We start from the raw sequence: 22,744 nt of genomic DNA on the forward strand, positions 1-22,744 counted from the left end.
TCTGTTCAGTAGTGCCTGCAGCTGTTTTTAGGCTGACTTTGCCTCAGTGCACAGGCCCTGGAAACACAGGACATCAAAGAGAATTCAAACTAACAGCAGAATTTAATGGGATGAGTTTTTTTATGAGACTCTTGGTATTTCCAAAAGTGAGTTTTCAGCGTGCTGGCCCAGACCCACAAGGTGCTTATGTCCAACATTCAGTGTGGCTGGTGCCTTCTGTTCACAGATTACAAGTATTGAAAATATTAGACCTTCTAGCTCCAATACCTTTTTTATTACCTCTTTTTTAGAGCTCCAAATTAGCCTCTGCTGACACCAGCTGATTGTGAGATAGCTTGTTTAGGGGATGGGAACTTCTAGCTTGTCAGCTACCTGTCTGCTGGCAGCAGCTCCAAGTAGCTGCAGCCTGCTTCTGTCACTAAAGGTTTTAGTGTTTCAAGTCAGAGTATTTTTAAGCAATGGGTTTACCCAGCGTTTTGTTAAGGGGTGTTACTTTATTTCTGTACTCCATGTTGCTCCAAGAAGGATATTTACCCGTATGCACAAGGAAGGCATTTTTGCAGATCCTTCAGATGAAGTTTTAGGACACAGGGATGTCAGTATTGTTTGTTTTGCTTTGCACTAGGATGTGAGATAGGAGAGCATGTGTTATACATAGCAATGTTTCATTCCAGGCTACGTTGGAAAGCAGGTGCCCGCCCCAGGATATCAGCATTAGCATAACTTTAGCCTGTTTGCTGTGCTGTTACATGATAAGTGACTCTTTTTTGTTCCTCTTTCAAGCTTTCATGTGAGATTTTACTTCTCTGATTTGGCCTCTCCAGGTCTGGCTTTACAGTGGCCAGCAGGCTTGTTCTGGACAGCTTGATCATGGTTTATTTTCTTTTGCTGTCGTTATTATCTTCCACTATAAAATTCTCCATGGACTAGAAGTTGATCCTGGAACTGTCAACGCAGCCAGCTTGGCTTTCCAAGTTTCTTCAGCTGTAATAAACAAGAGAATTCCAGTTCTTCACTTTGATGCTCCACAAAGACTTGGCCACTGTGAGATGGTGTTCCTTCCCAGTAGAGTCTAAGGTCATGGGAACCAGGGTCCCTTTGCAAATACTCCACTGACAGACATCTGTTTTGCTACTAACTTATCAAGTTTGTGTTTCTTCTTGAAATCCTTAACTTCTGGGATCTAAACTGCTGTGTGGAATTCAATTTCATGCACGTTCCTGAGCGCACTTATGAGAGAAATTTCAAGTTATCCTTTACAAGGAAATAGGTTTTTCTGTAGCTTTACATACGTGCAGCTTGCAGACCTGTTCCTTCATCTCCCAAAGCTGGTCTAGATGCTTCTAAAGAGTTCAGGTTTTTTCTCTATCGGGGGAAAAAATACCTCTGAAAACTATACTTTTTTAATAGACTAATAAATCATGTTACATAAATGGACTTGCAAGATGAAATTGCCTGGAGATATTGTCTTTTACTTCAGCAGGATCTTAATATGCTTAAATGACTCAAAGGCTTCTATTACAAATTGAAAAACTTAAAGACCTCATAGGTTTTTTTTTGTCTCACAACACACAGCAATTATCTAAGCAGTTTTCCATGTTGATAATATCTGTTAAAAAGGCAAAAAGGAGAAATATTACTCTTCTGTCTGTGATGAGCTGCTATTACAAAGTACAGTTTTCATTTAGTGCAATTTGTCATGCAAATGACTGGAAATTGTGGATTATTTTCAGTGGAGCACTAGTACCTGCTGGATCGCTTTTTAAGTTCACCTGTACAACAGTGCCCTACCTTCCTTTTTTATATCCATTGGTACCTTCATTCTTTCAGAGCCTCTCTCTTCTGGGAGATAACATCTTCCAGCAGCATTTATGCACTTGAGTTCAGAATGAACCAGAACTGACTGGTCAATCACATTTCTTTTTTTCCCATCATGTTTACTTTTCCTTAAAAAGGGGGTTTAAGTGGGCTAATGACTGATCTCAAGCTTGTGTGACAACTCAAGTGTAAATCTTGGTTTCCCAATGACTGATCTCAAGCTTGTGTGGCAACTCAAGTGTAAATCTTGGTTTCCCAAATGTGTCATGTTCTTTCTTTCATGGAAAGGATCGTGTCATTTCAGCAGACCTTACCTTGTCCTGTTCTTCACCCAAGCGAGATTTCAGTCCTATTGAGAGGAATAAATGGTGTTGAACAGTACAAACCAATGGACTAACCAGCACTAGTGCATGGATTTTCACTGTACAATAACTTCCAGATGTTCTGCTGCTTTTCCTAGCACAGGAGGGATCATTTTATGTTACTTTTTTTAAATTTTGTTGGAGAATGAGGGAGGAATGGATCTCTTTTTTTCTTCTTTGTTACACCCCTGACTTGTGGATGTTTTTATGGAGGGAACATGGCTAGAGTGGGGACGAGCTGTCAGAACTCAAGAGAGGGCCCCCATTTTTGTCACACATATCCTCCAAGCTGCAAGTATTGCTGGTCTCTGTCTGCCTCTGGGAAATGAGGAGAGCATTCCTTATGTTCTAGAGCCTCTCTGAATGTTGTTTGCCAAGCAGACGTTCCTCAGACGCGCAGCGTGGCTGTGCTGTTGCTCTCTCTATTGCAATCCTGGCCTCCCATGGCTTTTGGCATTTGTTTCTTCTTCAGGACTTTTTCCAGCTGTACTTGTTTACTGACCTAAAATTTTCCCTAGCTTGCAAAGTAGTGAGAACCAAGATTAATACAAAGAAAACATGTTTTCATTAGAATTTAAGTGTCTTCCACAGATAGCTTTGCTTGATATCTCAGGCTTGCTTCAAAGTCGGGCTTTTTTGGGATTGTTGGCAGCAGGGGCTTGAGCCAACATCCACAACAAAGCACTCCCAAGGTTTTTTTAGGTGCCTGATTTCCCAGAGATTACAGAAGGAGGTTAGATACATGTGTACCTTTGTGGAGCTTGGCTTTCAGGCCTAAAGAAAGGGCTGACAGGAAAACCTGTCCTGCTCTAATCTAGCAAGAAAACTGTCTACATGCAGCACAAATCCTCTTTCTCTCTCCAAATTCCATAAAGCTTAGAGCAGAGGAAAGCCCTGTGGCATTCTCCACGTCCCTGCACTGGTAGGAATCTGGTAGATGATATCTGTGTGGAAGCAGCTGGATGTGGTAGGGCAAGGAGATGGTTCATGGCTTATCCACAGAGCCAAGGACTTCTATATCAGAAAGCTTTACTTCTGAGAGAGGTGTTTTTCTTGGTTTTACAGCAGCTGCGTGAGCCTGCAGGATGCATCAATTTTCAGTGGATTCCAATCAATCTTCTTTCAGTGGGAATAAGTCATAACCCTGAATTGCCCATTCCTCCCATCCCCCACAGAGCCTTGCCCTCCCCTCTTGCTGGAGTTAGCTGGATTTCTCTGTGTGTGCTGGTAGTGGGTGAAAGCAACTCTTTCAAAACTCTTGCCACAACCTTTCTCTCCCTCTGTAAAAGTCACCGGCTAATCAGTGCTTTGGCCATGCAAACACTTTGTAATTACATTGTAGGATTGCTGTGTGGGAAGCTAGGCACTGACAAAATGTTGCATCTCTGAAGATGTAAGAGTGAAGGATAAAAAGGAAAAGCAAGACTTTTAATAGAAACATTAGTCACAGTTAAATTGCAGTGCCGTTTTGCTGCGCTGCTGGCTTCTTTGTGTCTCTAAAAATACCCTCCAGTGGCTTGGTTATTCATGCAGTGTGCTGGGAAGGAAAGGAGAGTTGGGTTCTGGAAAAAACTTTGTCAGTGTTCAGCAGAGCCTTTCTGCCCCACGGTGGGAAGCTGTCAGTGCACAAGGACTTCCCGTGTCCGTCTCACATTGCTCCAGCCCCAGGCTTGCACTGGTTGAGCATAGAAGTTGTCATAGAATGGTAGGTGTTGGAGGGGGCCTTTAGAGATCATCTAGTCCAACCTCCCTGCAGAAGCAGGGTCACCTTGATCAGGTCACATAGGAACATGTCCAGGAACATGAAGACCTCCAAGGAAGGAGCCTCCACACCCTCCCTGGGCAGCCTGTGCCAGGGCTCCCTCACCTCAACAGTGAAATAGTTTTTTCTTATCTTTAAGTGGAACTTTGTGTGCTCCAGCTTCATCCCATTACCCCTTGTCCTGTTGCTAGATACAACAGAAAAAAGTGCTGCCCCAACCTCCTGACACCCACCCTTTAGATATTTGTAAATATTGATAAGATCCCCCCTCAGTCTCCTCTTCTCCAGGCTGAACAGCCCCAGGTCCCACAGCCTTTCCTCATAAGGAAGATGCTCCAGTCCCCTGATCATCTTGGTGGCCCTGTGCTGGACTCTCTCCAGCAGTTCCCTGTCCCTATTGAGCTGAGGAGCCCAGAACTGGACACAGGACTCCAGATGAGACCTTACTACGGCGGAGTAGAGGGGGACAAGACCCTCCCTTGACCTGCTGGCCACACTCTTGTTGATGCATCCCAGGATGCCATTGGCCTTCTTGGCCACGAGGGCACATTGATGGCTCATGTTCAGTTTATTGTCAACCAGGACTCCCATGTCTCTCTCTACAGAACTGCTCTCCAGCATAGAAAGGGTTAGTTTTGTTGCCTTCTGCACATCTCTTGTTGCTAATGCAATGCAGGGAGGCTTCACGTGATGCACCCTTCCTGCAAAGGGCACGTGGCTGCTCTCTGCTTCAACACGGAGACTGTGTCTACCCAGAATACAATTCAACATCCAAAGCAAAACACGCTGGTGGCCTGCAGGCAGAAAGCAATTTAGAAGAAAGCTTCTGGCTCTTTTAGTAATGTATCACTGGGACAGTCTGTCTAGGGGAGCTCTGTGGTCACCCTCACCAGCAGTTATTTTCAGCCTTGTTTGTGTCTGAGAGCCATAGACCAGTGGAGGCCGCCAGGACTTTTTGCTGAGCAGGGCCTGACAGATCACAGGACTAGAGTGGACTTTTCAACAATCTGGGTTTGAAATAACACCAGAAAGTCCTACAATTGTCCTTTGTGATCCAAGGGATGTGACACATATTTTTTCACATAATTTTTGATGCAGTAATTTACAGGCTCAAGCTCCTGGCTGTTTCAGTTACAGATGGCTTGTGGTCTGCTCCCCGTGACAGGATGAGCACAGGCCTGCGAGCCATGCCATCTCAGCTCAGGAGCCATCATCCCCATTATGAAGGACTAAGTAGATCTGGTGAGCCAGCTGGGCTTGCTGCCACGAGTCCATTATGTTCCCTCTCACCCTTGTCCTGAAGCCACTATCCCCCAGCACCCTTCTCTTACCCCTCTGCAGCGTCCACACAGACACAACGATGAAGGATGCAGGCAGCTCAAATGCAGGCTGTAATCTGTAAAACAAGCAATGGTTTATGTGTTTATTGAATTTATGTTTTTTCTCCACATGCAGCTTTTCCCAGCTCCACTCCAGACTCTTTCCAGGAAGATTGTACAGTCCAGGACCAATAGTACCTTAGTCGGAGTCTTTGCCATTATCCTGGTTTTTCTATCTGCCTTTGTCAACATGGTATGTGCATGATTTCCTTTTGACCCACTCAGTTCTGCATGGTTTTGTTATTGGTGCTTTGTGGCATTGTAACCCCTAAAACTACTGGGTTTAATGTAATCTTGCCTAATGCTTACAGCATCTGAGGTCAGTTCCCTTTTATGTTTTGGGCACAGAAAATAAACGGGATCCTGACCACTGCATCCCTGTAGCCCATTATATGCCTGGCACCAATTTGTGCCCATTTTTTTTCCTCATTCTTTAATTGCTTCTGCTTCAGGTACACAATGCAAGCCTGAAGTGAACCCCTGTGTGAAGGGCCAGCTGAGGCCAATGCATCATTTGACTCCCACTATACTGAGTGGGACTTAAGTGTTGTGTAGGCTTTGTGCCAGCCTTCAGCATGGAGCTGCATCCTGCTCCCAGTGCAATAATCACCTAACAGGGACTGGGAAAGCTCTGCTTTGAGTTGCACTCTTGGGATCGGAGTGGTGTAGCTTTGCATCAAACACCATGGCAAATTTCAGGCTCAGAGGCAAATGTTCTGTAGGACTCTACTGCTGATGGCTTCCCACTTGCAGAAACGGCATGAAGGCTGAATGTATTTTTAAGAAACCTCTTCAGTATTCTCTACCCTGCATACAACTATTTCATTTCTTAAGAGAGGGGGAGGAAAAGGGCCTGAGGTTAAAGCCCTAAGCTTGTGGAGGTAGCTACAAAGACTCCACATTGCCTTCTCTCACTTCTGGCTTCAGCTGGGGCGATTCTGACATGCACTGGCATGGAAACACTTAAGCAACTAAGACCATACCACTATTCGCTCTTGCCTCAGCTTCCCTAAACTAGGAACAATTTTGTGCTCTGTTGAGGTACTTGAATGGGAGATGCTAGCTCAGTGACATCAACACCCCACCACCTTCCCCCATAGTCACCTGCAAAGAGCTGGTGTGGGTTGCTGAGCACCACGCAGAAATCAGAGCTTTGTTTTGCTGCACAATCCTGTGGGATCTTTGCATTCATGAGCTGCTTAATGTAAAAAGTAGCAAAATGGACAAATGGAGCAGCATGTTCAGAAGAGATCTCTGCTGCTTCCTCAGCATAACATAGCACATCAGCCTTTGAGCCTCACTGCTAAAGCCTCCCCTATAGAAGGACCTACAGCAGAAGCTTTAGAGATGTAAAGGAAGAGTTATCAGCTTAGAAATTCCTATCGTCAGAAATAGAGCAACACCAGGACCTTATCACAGACAGTGGGATATATTTGTATGTGTGATATCTACAGCCCCTCTGCCTGTGAACCTTCAGACATACTGTTGTATGTGAAGTTGAGCATGAAACTGGCTTTCTAGAGTGCATAGCCTGGATTTTATTACTTAATATTTTGGAGGAGAAATAACAGAACTGTTGCACATGCAGCAAAACAGAAGCCTGTGGTTTCATTTTGCACATTGCTGCAGCCATTTCCAAGGCACTTTTTAATTGATTCAGACTATTGTTTCCTTCTCTTTGTCTATGCTGTTGAGTTTAATGCTGTCTTTTTCTTCAGTTCATGTGCAGCACTGTGGATCTTGCCAGCTGCCTGGCTGCAGAATACAACATCACTCCTGACCGGGTGGACATATGCCTTATCAGCAACCTGACTTCCAACTACAGCCTGGGCACCTTGCAGGGATTCTGTGACAGTCCTTTGCCCAACTGCAACTTTCCAGAGGTATTGCTTGAAAAAAAACACAAGTTGCAGAGCTTGGTCTGAGAAGGGGGCTACAAAACCTGTGTGATAAATGTCTGTGATTCAGAGGAGAGCAAGGTTACTCCTGACTGACATTATAGAACTGACACAGGCAACTACACACAAACGTAAGGGTCTGAAGTTATTATCATGAGTCCACATTAATGTTTAAGTTCCTTCAGGGCTCAATGATCAGTAGGCTTTTATAGTTGTTGGATCCTGCGTGTAGCAGGAGAAATGACCTTAATGGCATGCAGAAGAGCAAGTCATGTCAAATAAGTTTGTGGGTGCTCAATGCTACTTGATGCTCAGTGTCTAGTTGTAGATTTAACCCTTCCCCCTACTGTTTGATGTCCTGATGTAAAACTTTGCTTATATGTACATATGATAGGTTTTGGTCTCAGGCCAATGAGCAGCCCTGATAGTGGTCTGTTTCAATTTGCAAATGCAAATCCTACCTCTACAGAACAGCTCACTTCAAAGAAATAAAAATGCTTCCAATGGCAAAAAGCCCCTCCAAATGTGTTTTACACTGGTACAATACTTTGCTGAAAAAAATGACCTTTTTGCAGAGCTACTCAAAATCTTTCTCTTAGTTATTAGGTCATGGCCATTATATGTGTTTTGTACTAAAAATTTGAAAGGAAAAAAGTCCATCTAGGATGGGGATAGGATTTATGTCAAGGTCAACTGAATTTATGAGAACCTGATAGACTTATGGCTGATCTATAGTCATCCAGATGCCCAAGGTGCTACTCAAAGCCCTGGTATCCCTCTCAAACTATTTGCACTTAACCCAACAGAAATTTGGCCCCTGTCTGATTCAGTGAGGTTTCTGAAACCATCGTTACTGTGATTTTAACCCTGCAAAGACCATTAGTATGTTCACAGGAAGACCCAGGAGCAAAATAGGACACAATGGAGAACTAGAAACAGTCTGTGCTCATATTGAGGTTGTCAGGAAGAGAGGCATTTTAGGCAATGAGGAACAACCATTTTGCATGTTGAGGATGTTATGGCAGCCTTGAACCAGGTCCTGCTGCTCAGTGGACTACAAAGTGAGGAGTCCTTCCCCTGCACTCTGCAGGGCAGGTGTTGGATCTGGTACAGTTATTGTCTGTTGCTCCCAGTGTGCTTTCAGGAGATGATGGGATCCCACTCCTCAGCCACAAGGAACATCCACCTATTTTCTAGAAGCTGAAGGGCTGTTACAAGTTGTACAAGTTATTTTCTCCAATTCAATATATCAGTGATGAACTATTAATAAATGAGCTCAGAACATAAGTGTATTTCTGCTTCAACTAGGTCTTGTATTTAACTGGAAGGACTGATTGCCTCAGGCCTTTCATACAGGGTTGAGGTTGTTTTGCCAGAAAAAGGCCTTCACATATTTGATAGCAAGAAGGTGATGAGCTGGACAGTATGCCTCTGTTTTACATCCATGTTACCTTTCCCAGGAGCCATAAATGGCACCTGCAGTCTGCGATTGCATTTGAAAGCACTGGCATGCCAAACATTCAGCTCTCAGATTGGCAGAAGTTACTGCCCACCAGCCAGATGTGGCAGAGACCTCCACTACCACAGATGTGCACGTCTCTGCAACTCCTGGCAGAAAAAGGGACAATGGTGTTAGGCATTGGTAGGAGCTTGTCCAGCCTGTGTCTTGCCAATGGATTCAGTGTGTCACATCTGTAGGGCAATACCTTCCAATTGGCATCAAGTAAGGATCTGCCCTGGTGGTGTGAGTTGCTAATACTCTTGGTCCTTTCCATCACAGGTGAATTCGGGTTCAGAATTTGACTTTAAAGTACAAAGTACTGCAGAATAACTGGATGATGCTTTCTGCTAATTCAATAACCGTGTCTGGGGGAAACCTACGCCACAACCTTGGGCTGTGAGCTCTGTGCCTCTTGAGTGTAAAGCAAATAACACCTGCTGAAGAATCCCAGAGTTTTCCTCTCCATTGTTTCAGTTAAACTCTTAAATCTCTTGTAACATGGGAGAATCTCACGGGCAGTCCCAGGCTTACATGTTCATTCAGCTCAACTGCATAACCCCCAATCCCTTTCTATCCCTCTGTTTAGTTTCCTTTGTTTTCAGTTTTGATTTATCCAGCTGATATTCATCTCTCTTCTGGTTTTTGTCCCCTTTTTGTCTTTAAACAGTACTTTACCTACAGTGTCTTATTGAGTCTCCTGGCCTGCTCTGTGTTCCTTCAGATCAGCTGTATTGGAAAACTGATCCTGATGTTAATCATTGAATTTATATATGTTCTCATTGTGGAAGTGCCAGGGGTCAACCTTTTTGACAATGCAGATCTCCTGGTAACAGCCAACACCTAGTAAGTGCCTTTCACTTCTGAAATCTTCACCTGATTTCTTTCACCCAGTGATTTCAGTGTGGCATTAGGTGGATGGGAGCACCGAGTCTGAGCTGCAAGCAAGGGAAGTGTGTGATACCGGAGAAGACGTGGCTGTAAACTGAAAGCTTTGTCAATGCTGCTCTCCACCTCTGAAGAGCAGAACACAGCTCCCTTTAAGATCTTTTCAACATGGAACTTAACTAATGAACTAGCTATTAATAACAAAATATAACTGGAATCAGAGTGGGTCTGTATTTCTTATTCTTCCAGAAATGGGGAGCTGTAATTAGTCATTTTCACTTCTTCTGGTGTTACACTCCCAATATAGAAATGTCTTTCCTCAGAAAAAGAAATAAAACCTCCCATAAGCTTGAGCTGGCTCAGGGATGTGATAATGAAGCACCGAGATGTTCAGATATCTGGAGTATGAAAGCCAGACTGGGGTGGTGGAACGGTGGTGGTTGATGTTTGATCTCCTGACAGCTGCCATCAGACACAAGTCCACATTAGAAAAGCCACTGTCAGAACTGGACTCAGCACAATTCCTGGCAGCAGGGCCAGGGCTAAGCAGGAGCAGACAGCTGCCTCCTTCCTTACAAAAGGTAGTTTGTCATCACCAGCTCATGCATTAATCCTGGGGGCAACCTCCTTGCACTCCCATGGTTACCCCTCTCCGGATGGTGATGCCAGGGAGGGAAATTTGGCACGTCAGCAAACCCACCCTTCTCCTCAAGCTTCATTTCTCACTGGGAATTGCACTGTTGTGTTAACTGCTTGTTTTGATGATTTCCCCTTGTAGGAAACAATTGTACTTGAATATGATTCAGTAAAATGTGGTGTGGTCTAAAGGTGAACATGGTGCTAGGATGTGTAACAAGGAGAGTAGCCTGTAAGCCACGAGAAGTAGACCCAGGCCTAACCAAGAATATGTTTCCCAGTTTGGGGCAAGAAGGCAGCTCATGATAATGGAGAATCCAGAGCACTAAAGACCAGTCAGAGATCTAGAAAACACCAATTTAAATGAAATGTTTGTCAGGGATGACAGCTGTGGTTGATTGAGAAGGTCCTTCCCAGTGCCACCTTGGGTAGTTGCTTGGATCTTTTAATGGTCATTAACCCCTTCAAGCTGGATGCAGCTGGTTTACTTTTGCCCTTCACATAAATATTCCATGATTTTAGCATTCCTGCATCCCAGTAATAATTAATGGAGCTATGGCTTTTCCTGCCATTGGCAGTAATCACTGAAATGGTTCTGTTACCTCAAGCAAATGAAATTATGTTAGAAACCCCAAGGAGCTTTCTCTGGAGGTATGGGGAGAAGGAGGTTTCCTTCCTTTTTTTTGCAGATGTTATGTATTGCAACAGCAGAAGCTATTTAGCATTTTCTAACACAATTAGAGAGATAAAAGCGTTTTATATCCCAAATATCATTTCATTCTTGTAAGTCAAGCACTAAGCAAAATTACAGCACTTACAAGTATAATTTACATCACTTCACTATCAAAATGTCAGTAATAAACTGGAGAAGGTTACCTTGTTTTCCCAGAAATAGCTTTCTGTGGTGCTATATTGTCTCTCACTAAATGATATTTGTTTTGTCCGGAGAGCTCCATGGACAGCTGTTTATTGTCCCAATGTCTGGCAGGCTGGTTGTGTGCTGTGGGAAGTGGGAGCTCAGCTTGTAGCACATAGCTCAGAGATGTACCTTATTGTCCAGCTGATATTAAAAAAACCTCAAACCAATGTGAACTCTTACTACTTTAATTGAGGGCCCATGGTAGCTACATAATTACTGTCGGCTCTGCAGCCATTATGGTACTCTGACTAATTAGAAGTGATGCAGATGTCACTTCACACTTCTGTGTACAAACCAGCCCAGCATGCAAGCAATTGAAAGGCTGATTATAGCACGTTGGGACTTGCTAGACTTGACTGCAGCGACACACCAGCGTGGTGACCCATGAAATATAACTGGAGGCACAGATCTACTATCATGTTACCTTTTCCCTATGCAGAAGATAACACTAATGTGTTGGTTTTAAAGATGTGATGGACCAATGTGGTCTTCTAAGTTGAGTTCCTGCATCGTGGAGCCCAAAGAGCTTTTGCCAGTGATTTGTTCATCAAGCTCATCATTTCTGTCCAAGCTGTGGTTTGAGATTTAGAGGGCTGGCTGTCCTTGGCATTGTTTCCGTGAGAAGGGAGATGCTCCTGTCTTATGGGAGCTGTCCCCAGAATCCACCACCTTTCCTGCTGAAAATGTGCACTTAACTTGAGCAGGAGTGTATTTAGCAAGCATCTATCTGTGTTATCTTCCAGTAATTAAAAAGCCATCTGCTACTGGAAATGTCTGTCCCATGGGGGAGCAGCCTATCAATGTCACGCCATTATTGTTTGCATTGGGCACTTTCACTTATCTAAAGTGTTACTGTAAATAATGGATTTTCTGCATTTCATAATCTCTGCTGAAGATTTTAGAGCAAGCATAGCACCCACAGTGAGCTGCAGCCCCCGGCACAGAGAGTCAAATCTGCCATGCTCCTGTCACAAGACAGAGTGGTAATAGGAGGTAATCAGTCATCTTTGGCCTGGTAGTGATTTAGGGAAGTAAGGGAATCATGCTAGATGTGGGAAGTGTCTCCAACTCCAGCTATATCCAGCCTTTAGTGTGAGACTCGCTGTCCCCAGGGTTCCCAAGCTGGGTCCATATCCAAGCACACCTGTTCAGTGCTGGAGCTGGCCAAGAGACCATGCAATAGATTGTATGGAAGACAAGTGGGGGCTTGTAAAATCCATATCAGAAGAAAGTCCATTCTCAGAGCTGCAGAAAATGTCTTGAAACATGCAAGCTTAGAGTCACTGTGGGTTTTTTTTCATTTTATGCCCACTTAGACTCCCTCAGCTCTTTGGATTTTGGTCATTTGTGTCCCCGATTCTGTAGTGAGAGGTTCCCCCCAGTCCCAGAAAACTGTCACCTGAAGCTCTCTAGACAGCAGTGAGAGCCTCAGGCTAAAGATGTATCACACTAGTAGCCTGCAAAGCTGTAATTGTATCAATGACACTACAGCAATTTTACCACTGATCTCTTTCTTGCCATTTAAATAGTGTTTTTAAAGATCCACTTACATGGTTCTCAGCCACCTAATTACTCCACCCACACTTGAGAAGAAACCCAACAGCATTAAGCAATCAATCAGTCAGGAACTCAGATAGCTGCTACCTACCAGAAAGCTCCTTTCCATCCTTTCACTCTAAGAAAAGCCCATCCTCCATGTTCTCCAGCAGCTCTGCACTTTGCAGGGTTGTGGGTAGTGACCTGCACAAGGGTCTGCACTCGTGTGTGATGCCCGTTGCCAGACACAAGACTCGAGAGCAGCACCTCGCAGAAGGAGGTAATGCCAGAGTTAAAGGAATCAAATGCATCTCCATGCTGCAATACATAGGGAAGAGAGGAGCTGTCCCTCACAAGAGATCAGCCCAGAGCTTGCTGCTTTAGCTCAAATTTTCCAGCTGACCTGATGAAGTACTGATGTACATCCGAGCATTTGCCAGGCATCCCACACCGACATTAAAATCCCAAATGATTCTCTGACTCTTAATGCTTCTTACTTCTTAGATATTTTAACCACATTAAGCACGTTGCACCAGCACTCTGGATTTTTGAGAGTAGCTCAGACGGCCTTTTCTTTCCTCCCCGCCCCCCTTCAACCAGTCTTAATTTTCTGCTTCAGAAGGGCTATAGCCCCACACAGTGTTAGAGCTGCCACATTGCAGAGGTGCTGCTGAACGTTGTACATGAGATGAGTGCTGGAGGGAGCCGAACTCTCTTACTAACCTTGTGTTTCTGGGTTGTTTTTTTCAGCGTGTCTGCAAATGCAAATGCAACGCTATCATGGTGAGTCCCTTTGGAAATGTTTTTCTGGGTTTGGATGGCAGGCGTTTTCAATTCTCATGGTGCAATAGCAGCATGTTGACTTGCCAAGGCTGTGTGGTATTTGACTATGCATTGCTGTGAGCTGGTGCAACACAGTGCAGATGCTCTAAGAGGACTGAGTATTGGCCTTTTGTATGTATAGCTACTCCCAGAGCATCTTCTTTGCTATGCAACATCAATTTGCTTTATAGAGTCTCTCATAGAGCTTACTTGGTATTCCAAGTCAAAGATTTTATCAAAGGAATATTTTCATACTGTATAACTCTGTAATTCAGGTTTAACTGGTTTTATTTTCTTACTGTCACAAGAGATGGGATGTCTTAGTTCTCTTTTCAGGTTATAGAGTACTTAAAAACCAAAGGTCGTTAAAAAGTGACTGATTAGAGAAGTAGTAAATGTAAAAACAGCTTGAGACTTAGGAATCCAGCGAAGCCAGTGCAGGAGACATGGTGAATAGAGTCTGAAGATCTGGCCAGCATTTTGGTTTTGCCAAACACAGTGGTGGCCATTCTCTAAAAAATGCCTTTTGTGTCAATCTTAACCCATTTTGGGAAGTTGGATTACATTTCCCATTTCAAAGCCATGCTCTAGAAACCAGCACCTATGAGACAAAGTCATTTTGCAGGTACTGTTTGGCCCTTTACCAACACCTGCTTTGAGGAGAAAAGAAATAGCCTTTTCTTCAGAGGCTGGTTAGCCTTAAAGTGGGAACTGTGTAGCACAGGTAAGCCATGTTTCTCCAGGCTGAGCCTAACAAGGAAATTCTGCCCTTTTGCTGGCTGCAGCTCTCCGGCGATGACACGAGTCGCGCTGAAGATTGTGACCCCGGTCATCATCACTGTCTTTGTCCTGGCACTGTACCTGCATGCCCAGCAAGTAGAATCCACTGCAAGGCTCGATTTCCTCTGGAAACTCCAGGTTAGTGGGTGTTTGCTGTGTTGGAGGAACAGCGCAGTCATTGGCGTTAATGTGAAGCTACTGAGCTGTTCACTGTCCAGTTGAGGAGTGTTATAAAGTGCCTTTACATTTAATCTGCATCTGGCAAACAATTGGGTATACTACTACTTCTCTGCTCTTCTTTGATGCTTTGCATACCCAATGCTTTTTATCCTGGTTATTTAACTCCTTGTTTCCTTATTAATGCTCTTTGGATGGTCCCTACAGTAAAGGGTTATAGATCTGAAGATAGAAGTTAATGAATTTGGGCAACGGAGCCTGTTGTGGTTGCAGGAACCTCTAGTGTAACATGATTCATAAATATAAGAAGCTCATATTCACTGGTGGATGGGTTCCCAGAGTTCAGTGAGCTTTAGTTTGCTGTGTTCAGGAGTGTGAAAGATTCACATTTGCATTTTCATTCACTTTCTTGATAAGCAGTAGGAATTGGTTTGACATCCAGCTTTCTTTAGCCCCTAGGCAGCAATACTGGGTAACCAACACGCCACAGATAACGCCACATCCACTCCTGGCCCTGGGCTCAGTGTTAGTGTTTTCACTGCTTGCACCCAGGAATGATGTTGGTGCATCATATGTGATTCTCAAGTAAGCAGGACAGATCTCAGCTCTGCCCCAGACTCAGAGATGTGGCACCACAGACCTGGAGGTTTTAGAGAGGTTTTTACCTTTTGGATGGCAGATCATCATTCTGCTGCCATGTATCAGTGGTTTGAGTGGGAGGCACTGAGGGAGCACCAATGAAGTAAAGCTCCTTGGGAAGCAGATAAACATTGTTAACATTACTTATAAATGGCAAAGCAATGAAAAGGATGAGCTGACTTTCCTGTTCCAGAGCTGGGCTCAGCTGGCCATAGCATTTACTTCCCCTAGCAAAGCCAAGCATTTTCCTTGTTCTGTTCAGACTGATCACCTTTTAAAGAATCCTTGTTTAACTTCATTTCCAGTTTCAAATGTCCTGCTTCAGAAACCAGCATCCTTGAGCAAAGTCTTTGTCCTCTTGAAACCTGTTGTACTTGACTGGGAAAGCCAAATGAGTGTTTTTGTGGGTGGTAGGATGTCAATGAAGTTCTCCAAAAACTTACCCAATAATATAACCAGAAATATAACATTTGACTGAGGTGTTATTCTGTGCCTGCTTTTCCACAGATGTGTGCACACAAAGATGTGTGCTCCACAAATTTCTGCATCTCTGGTTCTGCCCTAATTTGCAGTTTCCCCCTTTCTTCTGTTTCTGTTCTCCCTGCAAGTTCATTTTCAGCTTTTTCTTTCCTTCCCCAGAGAAGTTACCAAAAGAGTAAGCAAATCACTGTCTCTCCCTCCTAAACTAGGCCACTGAAGAGAAAGAAGAAATGGAGGAGCTGCAGGCCTATAACAGACGCCTCCTCCACAACATTTTGCCAAAGGACGTGGCAGCCCATTTCTTGGCTCAGGAACGGCGCAATGATGAACTGTACTACCAGTCCTGCGAGTGCGTGGCTGTCATGTTCGCCTCCATAAGCAACTTCTCAGAGTTCTATGTGGAGCTGGAGGCCAACAACGAAGGAGTAGAGTGTCTGAGACTGCTCAACGAGATCATCGCCGATTTTGATGAAGTAAGTCGCAGAAAATCCAGGTGGACAGAGGGAATCGAGTCAATGGGTTTAGTTGGGCTTTGCTGAGCTTCCAAAGGAAGGTGGCTGATTGAATCCTTGTGCCATGGCTCATTTCTCCTCACTCTAGAAGTCTTTAATTATTTTTCTTTTCTTTTTCATATTAAAATCCCTTCTCTTGATACGTTGCTCCTCTGAATACTTAATCCCCCTTCTTCCTGCACTTTGAGTAGTGCAGGCTCCGTCCAGTACTTAGTAGTAAAGGCAGGACACGTGGTAAGGGTGTTACCAGCATGTATGTGTTTGTCAAGGTTTGTTTGCTGCTTCTGTTCTTGTGAAACAGATAATAAGTGAAGACCAGTTTCGGCAGCTGGAGAAGATCAAGACCATTGGCAGTACATACATGGCTGCATCGGGCCTCAACGATTCCACTTACGACAAGGAAGGGAAGACTCATATCAAAGCTCTGGCTGATTTTGCCATGAGGTTAATGGACCAAATGAAATACATTAATGAACATTCATTCAACAACTTCCAGATGAAGATAGGTAATGTCACTGTGCTTATGGGATTAAGTAAAGGTAACGATCACTGTCAGCTAGGGATTTGATGGAGAGTCAAAACCATAGATGTTACCTTCACCGTACAGTGATGGTAATTGTGTTGTGCCTGCTGACCACTTTGGCCTCTATGAAACACCAGAGCAACTTTGTTAGGGCAGCAGCATTATTCCTGAAGCTCCCTGTAGAATTAGGTGCAGTTGGGCAGCTGACCTTGGCTCAGAGAGGCTGTTACCACAGCACGGTCTCACAGAGTGCTTGAGCTTGGGCTCATTTTGCCTGTGATGTGCTCCTTGCCCACACCGTCTGTGGTCCCCAGCCCTGCCATTCTTGGACGTTAAATTGTCTTCCAAGACAGAGAATAATAAGAGACAGAAAGGGAGAAGAAACATGAGGATGTCAAGTGTGGTATTTGCTCTGGAAGGCTGCTGTGCTGCTGCCTTGCTGGTGCTCAGCATCGCAGCAGCTCCATGCTGACTTCCAAGTGAGCAGTTTTCTTGGCAGCTGGATGGCGAACATTATCCTGTTATCTGATACTGGAAAGTAGCTCTGGATTGAGCAGATCCAGCCCATGCTGCCAGTCAGACAGGTGTCAGATCAAAGAAACCAACTTTTCTTGAAGAGCTTCTTTCCTGATAGTTTGGCCATAGCTTTACGTGTCAGGCTAGAGCATAGCTAGAACCAATGAACCTCAGGATGGTTTTTATTGTCTGAAAAATAACTTGCCTCAAGATCTGAGCATTGTGGGATTTCTCCCTTCCTTCCAGGCCTCAACATTGGCCCTGTGGTAGCGGGGGTGATAGGAGCACGCAAACCCCAGTATGACATATGGGGCAACACGGTGAATGTAGCCAGCCGAATGGACAGCACAGGGGTGCCTGACAGGATTCAGGTAAGGAATTCGCTGGAACACTTACACTGCCAGCCCTGTGTCACTTAGGGGGTTGGAACTTAATTAGAATTGGGATTTTGGTTTCATTTTAATCCTTTATGCCACTCATTTACTTACATGGTATTGAAAGAAAAGCCAGCTGGGGGATGCTAGGGGTACCATCAAGTTTTGCCTTTTAATCTTAACCAATTTGACACCCTTTGGTCAAAAACTTGTGGTTTAGTTCTGGGTAAAGTTTTGAGCTGAGTTTCCTTTCCTGAATGCCTCATGCACAGTCCTGCTGTGATGCTTACTCACTCGTGCTGACAACTTTCATAGAATGACAGAATGGTAGGGGTTGGAAGGGAGCTTTAGAGATCATCCAGTCCAACCCTCCTGCAGAAGCACGGTCACCTAGATCAGGTCACATAGGAACGTGTCCAGGTGGGTCCTGAAGACCTCCAAGGAGGGAGACTCACAACCCCTCTGGGCAGCCTGTGCCAGGCTCGCTCACCTGAACAGTAAAATAGGTTTTTCTTTTTCCTGTTTGTCTACATGCAACTGCAGGTTGTTTTATTTTGCAAGGGCTCGTTTCAGATATGTATTTCTGTACTTCACCTCTCTGTTCACCATGCCACATGTGTCATGAGGCCAGCAAGGATCAGGCATCAGTGGGATGTGAATGTATAAGTGGAGGAAGAGAATGGTTTAAGAGGTTAATTGAAACTGTCTTGTAATCAAACATTTCCTTGGCCTTCAGTTGGTGACCTTTCCAGTGACTCAGTTCCTCTGACCTGCTGTTGCTGAGCCAATGTCCACAGTAACAGATTGCCAGTCCTTGGGAAAATACTGCAGGGATATAAAAATCATTAGAGTAACTGATGTAAAACCCAAGAGGGGAAGCCACACTGTTTCTTTCCAATTAAGCTGTCAGTTAACTGGATCAATATTTACCCAACACTCCTTAAACTCTTATGAGACGGTTGGTGAACAATTTTCATCCTAGTTAAGCAATGTTACCACACTAGGAAGCCCGAAATGGAAATACTTAAAGCCACCTGAAAAAGGGTAAGAAAATACATTGTAATAAATGAATACCTCAGGAAATTTGCTCTTTAAAGTTCTGTTACTCTGCAGCAGAAGTCATTATGTTTGAATAGACTCTGCAGCAAGAATTTAGATGCTGGATGGATTATTCCGTTTGTTCAGTCTTTCTCACTTCCTGCTACTTTCTCCTTCTTCTTCTATTTGTACATCCACTCTGTAATTTCTAATACATTTTTTGAGCACTTTTTAAATATGTTTAACCTGTTTTCCTACTGTCACTCCAGTGACACAATGAATGTATCTGAGCAGACTGAGCTGCCAGGTGCGTTTTGAAAAATGTCCCTCTTTCCTTTCATCCTGTGACCTCCTTGAAAACTGTGAGTTTGCCCCCAGTTGTGTACCGTGTGTGGCCTCTGTGGTTTCTCAGTTTCTAAAAGTTGTGTTTGTTCTACAACTTGTGCTGACCTTTCAGTGAGTGATCAATACACAAAAGTCAACCGACTCACAGAATCACAGAATGGTAGGGGTTTGAAGGGACCTCTAGAGATCATCTAGTCCACTTCACCTGCTAAAGGAGGTCCACCTAGATCAGGTCACTCAGGAATTTGTGCAGGCAGGTTTGGAAACCTCCAGAGAAGGAGACTCCACATCCTCCCTGGGCAGCCTGTGCCAGGGCTCCCTCACCTCAACAGGAAAGTTTTTCTTTAAATGGAACTTCTTGCATTCCAGCTTTGGAAAAGTGTTGTCCCACCCCCTTGACATCCACCTTTTAAATACTTGTAAGTATCAATAAGGTTGCCCCTCAGTCTCCTTTTATCCAATATGAACAGTCCCAGGTCCCACAGCCTTTCCTCATAAGAAACAAAATAGTTGATCCTACTTTAATTTTGTCTCTGAGTTGCTTCAAAAGCAAACCAAAAGACCGTGTGAGAGGCGTGACAGGCTTCTACTTACTCTTGGTTTTTCCACAGGTAACCACGGACATGTACCAGGTTTTAGCAGCCAACAACTATCAGCTGGAATATCGAGGGGTCATTAAGGTCAAAGGCAAAGGAGAAATGACCACCTACTTTCTAAATGAAGGGCCTCCGATTAGTTAGCACCGATTGCAGCGTCACTCAAGGATGGGATTTGCGTTACACGAGGTTGTGAGTCGGAGAAGAATCCCTTTTTTTGCAGCCAAGCTGAAACCGCAGCAGAGTTGAAATTTCACACCGTGACTCTCGAGCTGGTGTCAGCAAACTCTTTGGCCACTCGTCACAAAAGGCAATCGAAAGAAACCACCTCGGAGTCGTTCCTGGCTGAGTGCTAAGTCGACCAAAGAAAGATGTGTCCTTCAGAGCTCACAGATAAGACATGAATTTGGATGGTTTAAAAAAGGCTGCTACCACAGGATGAGATGAGAAGCTATTTAAGTATTTATTGACACAACACAACATTTACTTGGTTGAAGGAATGTATGATTCACTACAAAGCATTATTTTGGAATGGATTTGCACTCCCATAATGTTTCCATCCCATACTGCCAGCTATTTGAAGTGTACCACTGTGCTTTTTATTAGCTGTTTTGAATGGGCTTTCAAAATTGACACCCACTGTCGCAGCACACAAAAAAGGCCTTTTGGAAGGGCATCGGTGATGTTTTAGTGTGACAAGACATTAGAGCCGTGGCCCCCTCTTTTCTCTTCTTCTCCGTGGCTAAGTAACTGCTCTTCTGAGTGGGGCTGGTACGTCTGACAAAGGGAAGATCAAGACAAAGAGGGATGGCTCTACAACCATATTTATTAAGAAGTCTTCTGTGCTCTTCTTTGGTATCTATGAGTTTACATGGGAAAGACTAGATGTAAACGAGAGACACTTTGTGGGGGGAACTCCCCTGAAATTTGTCGTGGGTTTTTTTGTATTTTTTATTTTGTAATATTGAAAACATGGAGATCTAACAGATATACCAAAATCTATATTTTGTAAATTATATATAAATGAGAAGGCAGGCTGTTCCACACCCAGGTGTGGGGGGAGATGTATATAACCTGTAGACTTTTGTGTAATTTTTTTTTTGTGGATAATACTCTGAACACAGACTTGGCAGTTTTCAGATGATCAGTATACAATCAACCGGCAGCAAAACAGGTGAGTTTCTGGGTTGAATCAGATGCATTTTTAAAATGAAAAAATCCAGAAAAATGAACAACCCCAAAGAAGAGGAAAAGCCAAAAGGCAGTAGGCACAGAGCTGTTCCACGCAGCATTCCAGCGGAGGGTGACGGCTTAACAGATGGAAACAGGACCTTTCAGATTTAGCTACTGAGACCATGTCAGAATGAGCCCTAAGCAAATCTTCTAACTAACTGTAACAGGAGCTGTTGTAAGAAGATTAGGAAACAAAAAGCTCATTTGAACTTTTCCTTTAAAAACCAGTAATTTTTCAGAGATGGTTTTAATAGAATCCTGCTGATGTGAGAGTCGTAACTGCCATTTGATATGACGAGGAACCATGTACTGCAACATTGACTCGCCTTTGCTGTAGTAGGCACTTAACTTAGGCTCACAGCCGTTCAAGTTTCAGGAATTAGGTGATCTCCAGAAAAGGTAACGATGGCAAGTGTATGGATGAGGTGGTTGACCTTAAACTATAGTGCCATTGCTATTGTGTGGGACATCTTTATCACTAGTGGGGGGCGGGGTTTATGAATAGTTCACTGTTACCATTTCTGTACCTTTTTTAACTATTAAAGAAAGATCCCTTGCTATTTTATTTAACAAAAAAAAGAGAAAAGAATTTTTTTAAAAAGGTATATTTTTTATATTCTATGAGGGGAGAGTTTTGATATTGGATTTGGCTACCACTAAAAATGACTCCCATCTTTGGACGTTTAATAAAGGTTCTTTTCCACTCTTCTCAGGGCAGAATTATTGTAGTACTAACAGCTTAATGATTGCACTATGGTGGTGGTGGTTTATTTGTTTCCTACTTGACGAGAATAAGTGATAATCCATGGGCCTGTCTTAATTAATTTGCCATATTGCTAAGCATAACCCGAGCATTAAAGCCATTTAAACGTGAGCTTAAATGGCATTGCCCCTTCCCTTCTCCCTTCCACTAGGAAACATCTCTGAAAAAGTATAGTATATTGACTTCTGTAAAACTGCCAAGTCTGCCCTTGTACTATACTTTTGCTCCTTTACATCTTTCTTGGTTTGCAAAAGATTTAAGTTGCATCACGTTGTTATGCCTTTCTTCCCCCTCCTCCACCCTCCATCCCTCACTGAGTTTCATTACTTTCATGCCATACACTCGGTTTTAGGTTTGCTTTCTGCTTTATGAAAGTCTGCAGTCTTTCTTCTTGACTTTTGATTCATCTTATGAAGTTGTGTTGTCAATGGAATTTCAAGTCCCCAGTATCTCTAGCTGTGATTGTTGACAGTGTGTCATGATCATTTCAAGGGGTATTCACACACTCTTTACTCTGGATCTTGCAAAAATGGATATAGTTATGATTTCCCATGGAAATTGAAATCTATTTAAGTAATTTAACTATATTAAACACTGTTTCACTGGTGAAGTGTCTCTGTTTTATTTTAACTGTATCTGGCCAATGAAGAGATCAGACTGTGTAGGAGATACTGAATCTGCAAATACAACCACCCAGTTTGTGACTAGCAGTGGGGAGGGCTGTTTGGACCACCCCAGGACCAGGCAATACCCAGTTACAAAGCCTCAAGGGCTTGGTTGCACAGCCAACGTCCTCTGGGTCTCTCCTGTGCACCCATTTACCTTGAAACATTAGTCTCAGGATGGCTGACAAAGCCTCCTTGTGGCACTGTGCTTAAATCTATTGGTGGAGCTGAAGAGCCAGCATTTATTTTTTCATGTATTATTTTAAGTAGTATATCACTTATGCAGAAGAATTCCCCAGTTATGTTGCTACTTGTGCTCTTAAGGACACCTGGAAGGAGGCATCAGAGCTTGCCAATGAGCCATTTTCAAGTAAATGCTATATGTATCTATACCAACTAACAGAAGCTTAAAGTGTAACTGAGAGCTGCAGCTTCCAACTAACGGACTTTTTTAGATGAAGAGACATTACACAGGCAACTAAGAACTGACTGACTTTCATTTGTTAGGAGGGATTTTATAAATGCATTGAGAACACAGCTGCATTAACAAAATGCCAAGAAGTACTTAAAGTATCAGTCTTTAAG

The 22,744-nt window shown here is 43.7% G+C and overlaps 1 protein-coding gene across 1 annotated transcript in view; it reads left to right on the forward strand.

Moving 5' to 3' along the window:
- ADCY5 (adenylate cyclase 5) overlaps nt 1-22,094 on the forward strand; it is a 220,951-nt gene extending 198,857 nt beyond the window's left edge. The window contains exons 13-21 of the mRNA XM_062004889.1: nt 5,398-5,514; nt 7,040-7,204; nt 9,388-9,563; nt 13,447-13,479; nt 14,304-14,436; nt 15,804-16,067; nt 16,408-16,612; nt 17,392-17,516; nt 19,514-22,094. Coding sequence (XP_061860873.1) covers nt 5,398-5,514; nt 7,040-7,204; nt 9,388-9,563; nt 13,447-13,479; nt 14,304-14,436; nt 15,804-16,067; nt 16,408-16,612; nt 17,392-17,516; nt 19,514-19,642 — 1,347 coding nt within the window. The 3' untranslated portion in view covers nt 19,643-22,094. The remainder of the gene's footprint in view (nt 1-5,397; nt 5,515-7,039; nt 7,205-9,387; nt 9,564-13,446; nt 13,480-14,303; nt 14,437-15,803; nt 16,068-16,407; nt 16,613-17,391; nt 17,517-19,513) is intronic.
- Nucleotides 22,095-22,744: the final 650 nt, after the last annotated feature.

The sequence above is a fragment of the Colius striatus genome, chromosome 11 (assembly GCF_028858725.1).
Source record: "Colius striatus isolate bColStr4 chromosome 11, bColStr4.1.hap1, whole genome shotgun sequence".
NCBI classification, from domain to species: Eukaryota; Metazoa; Chordata; class Aves; order Coliiformes; family Coliidae; genus Colius; species Colius striatus.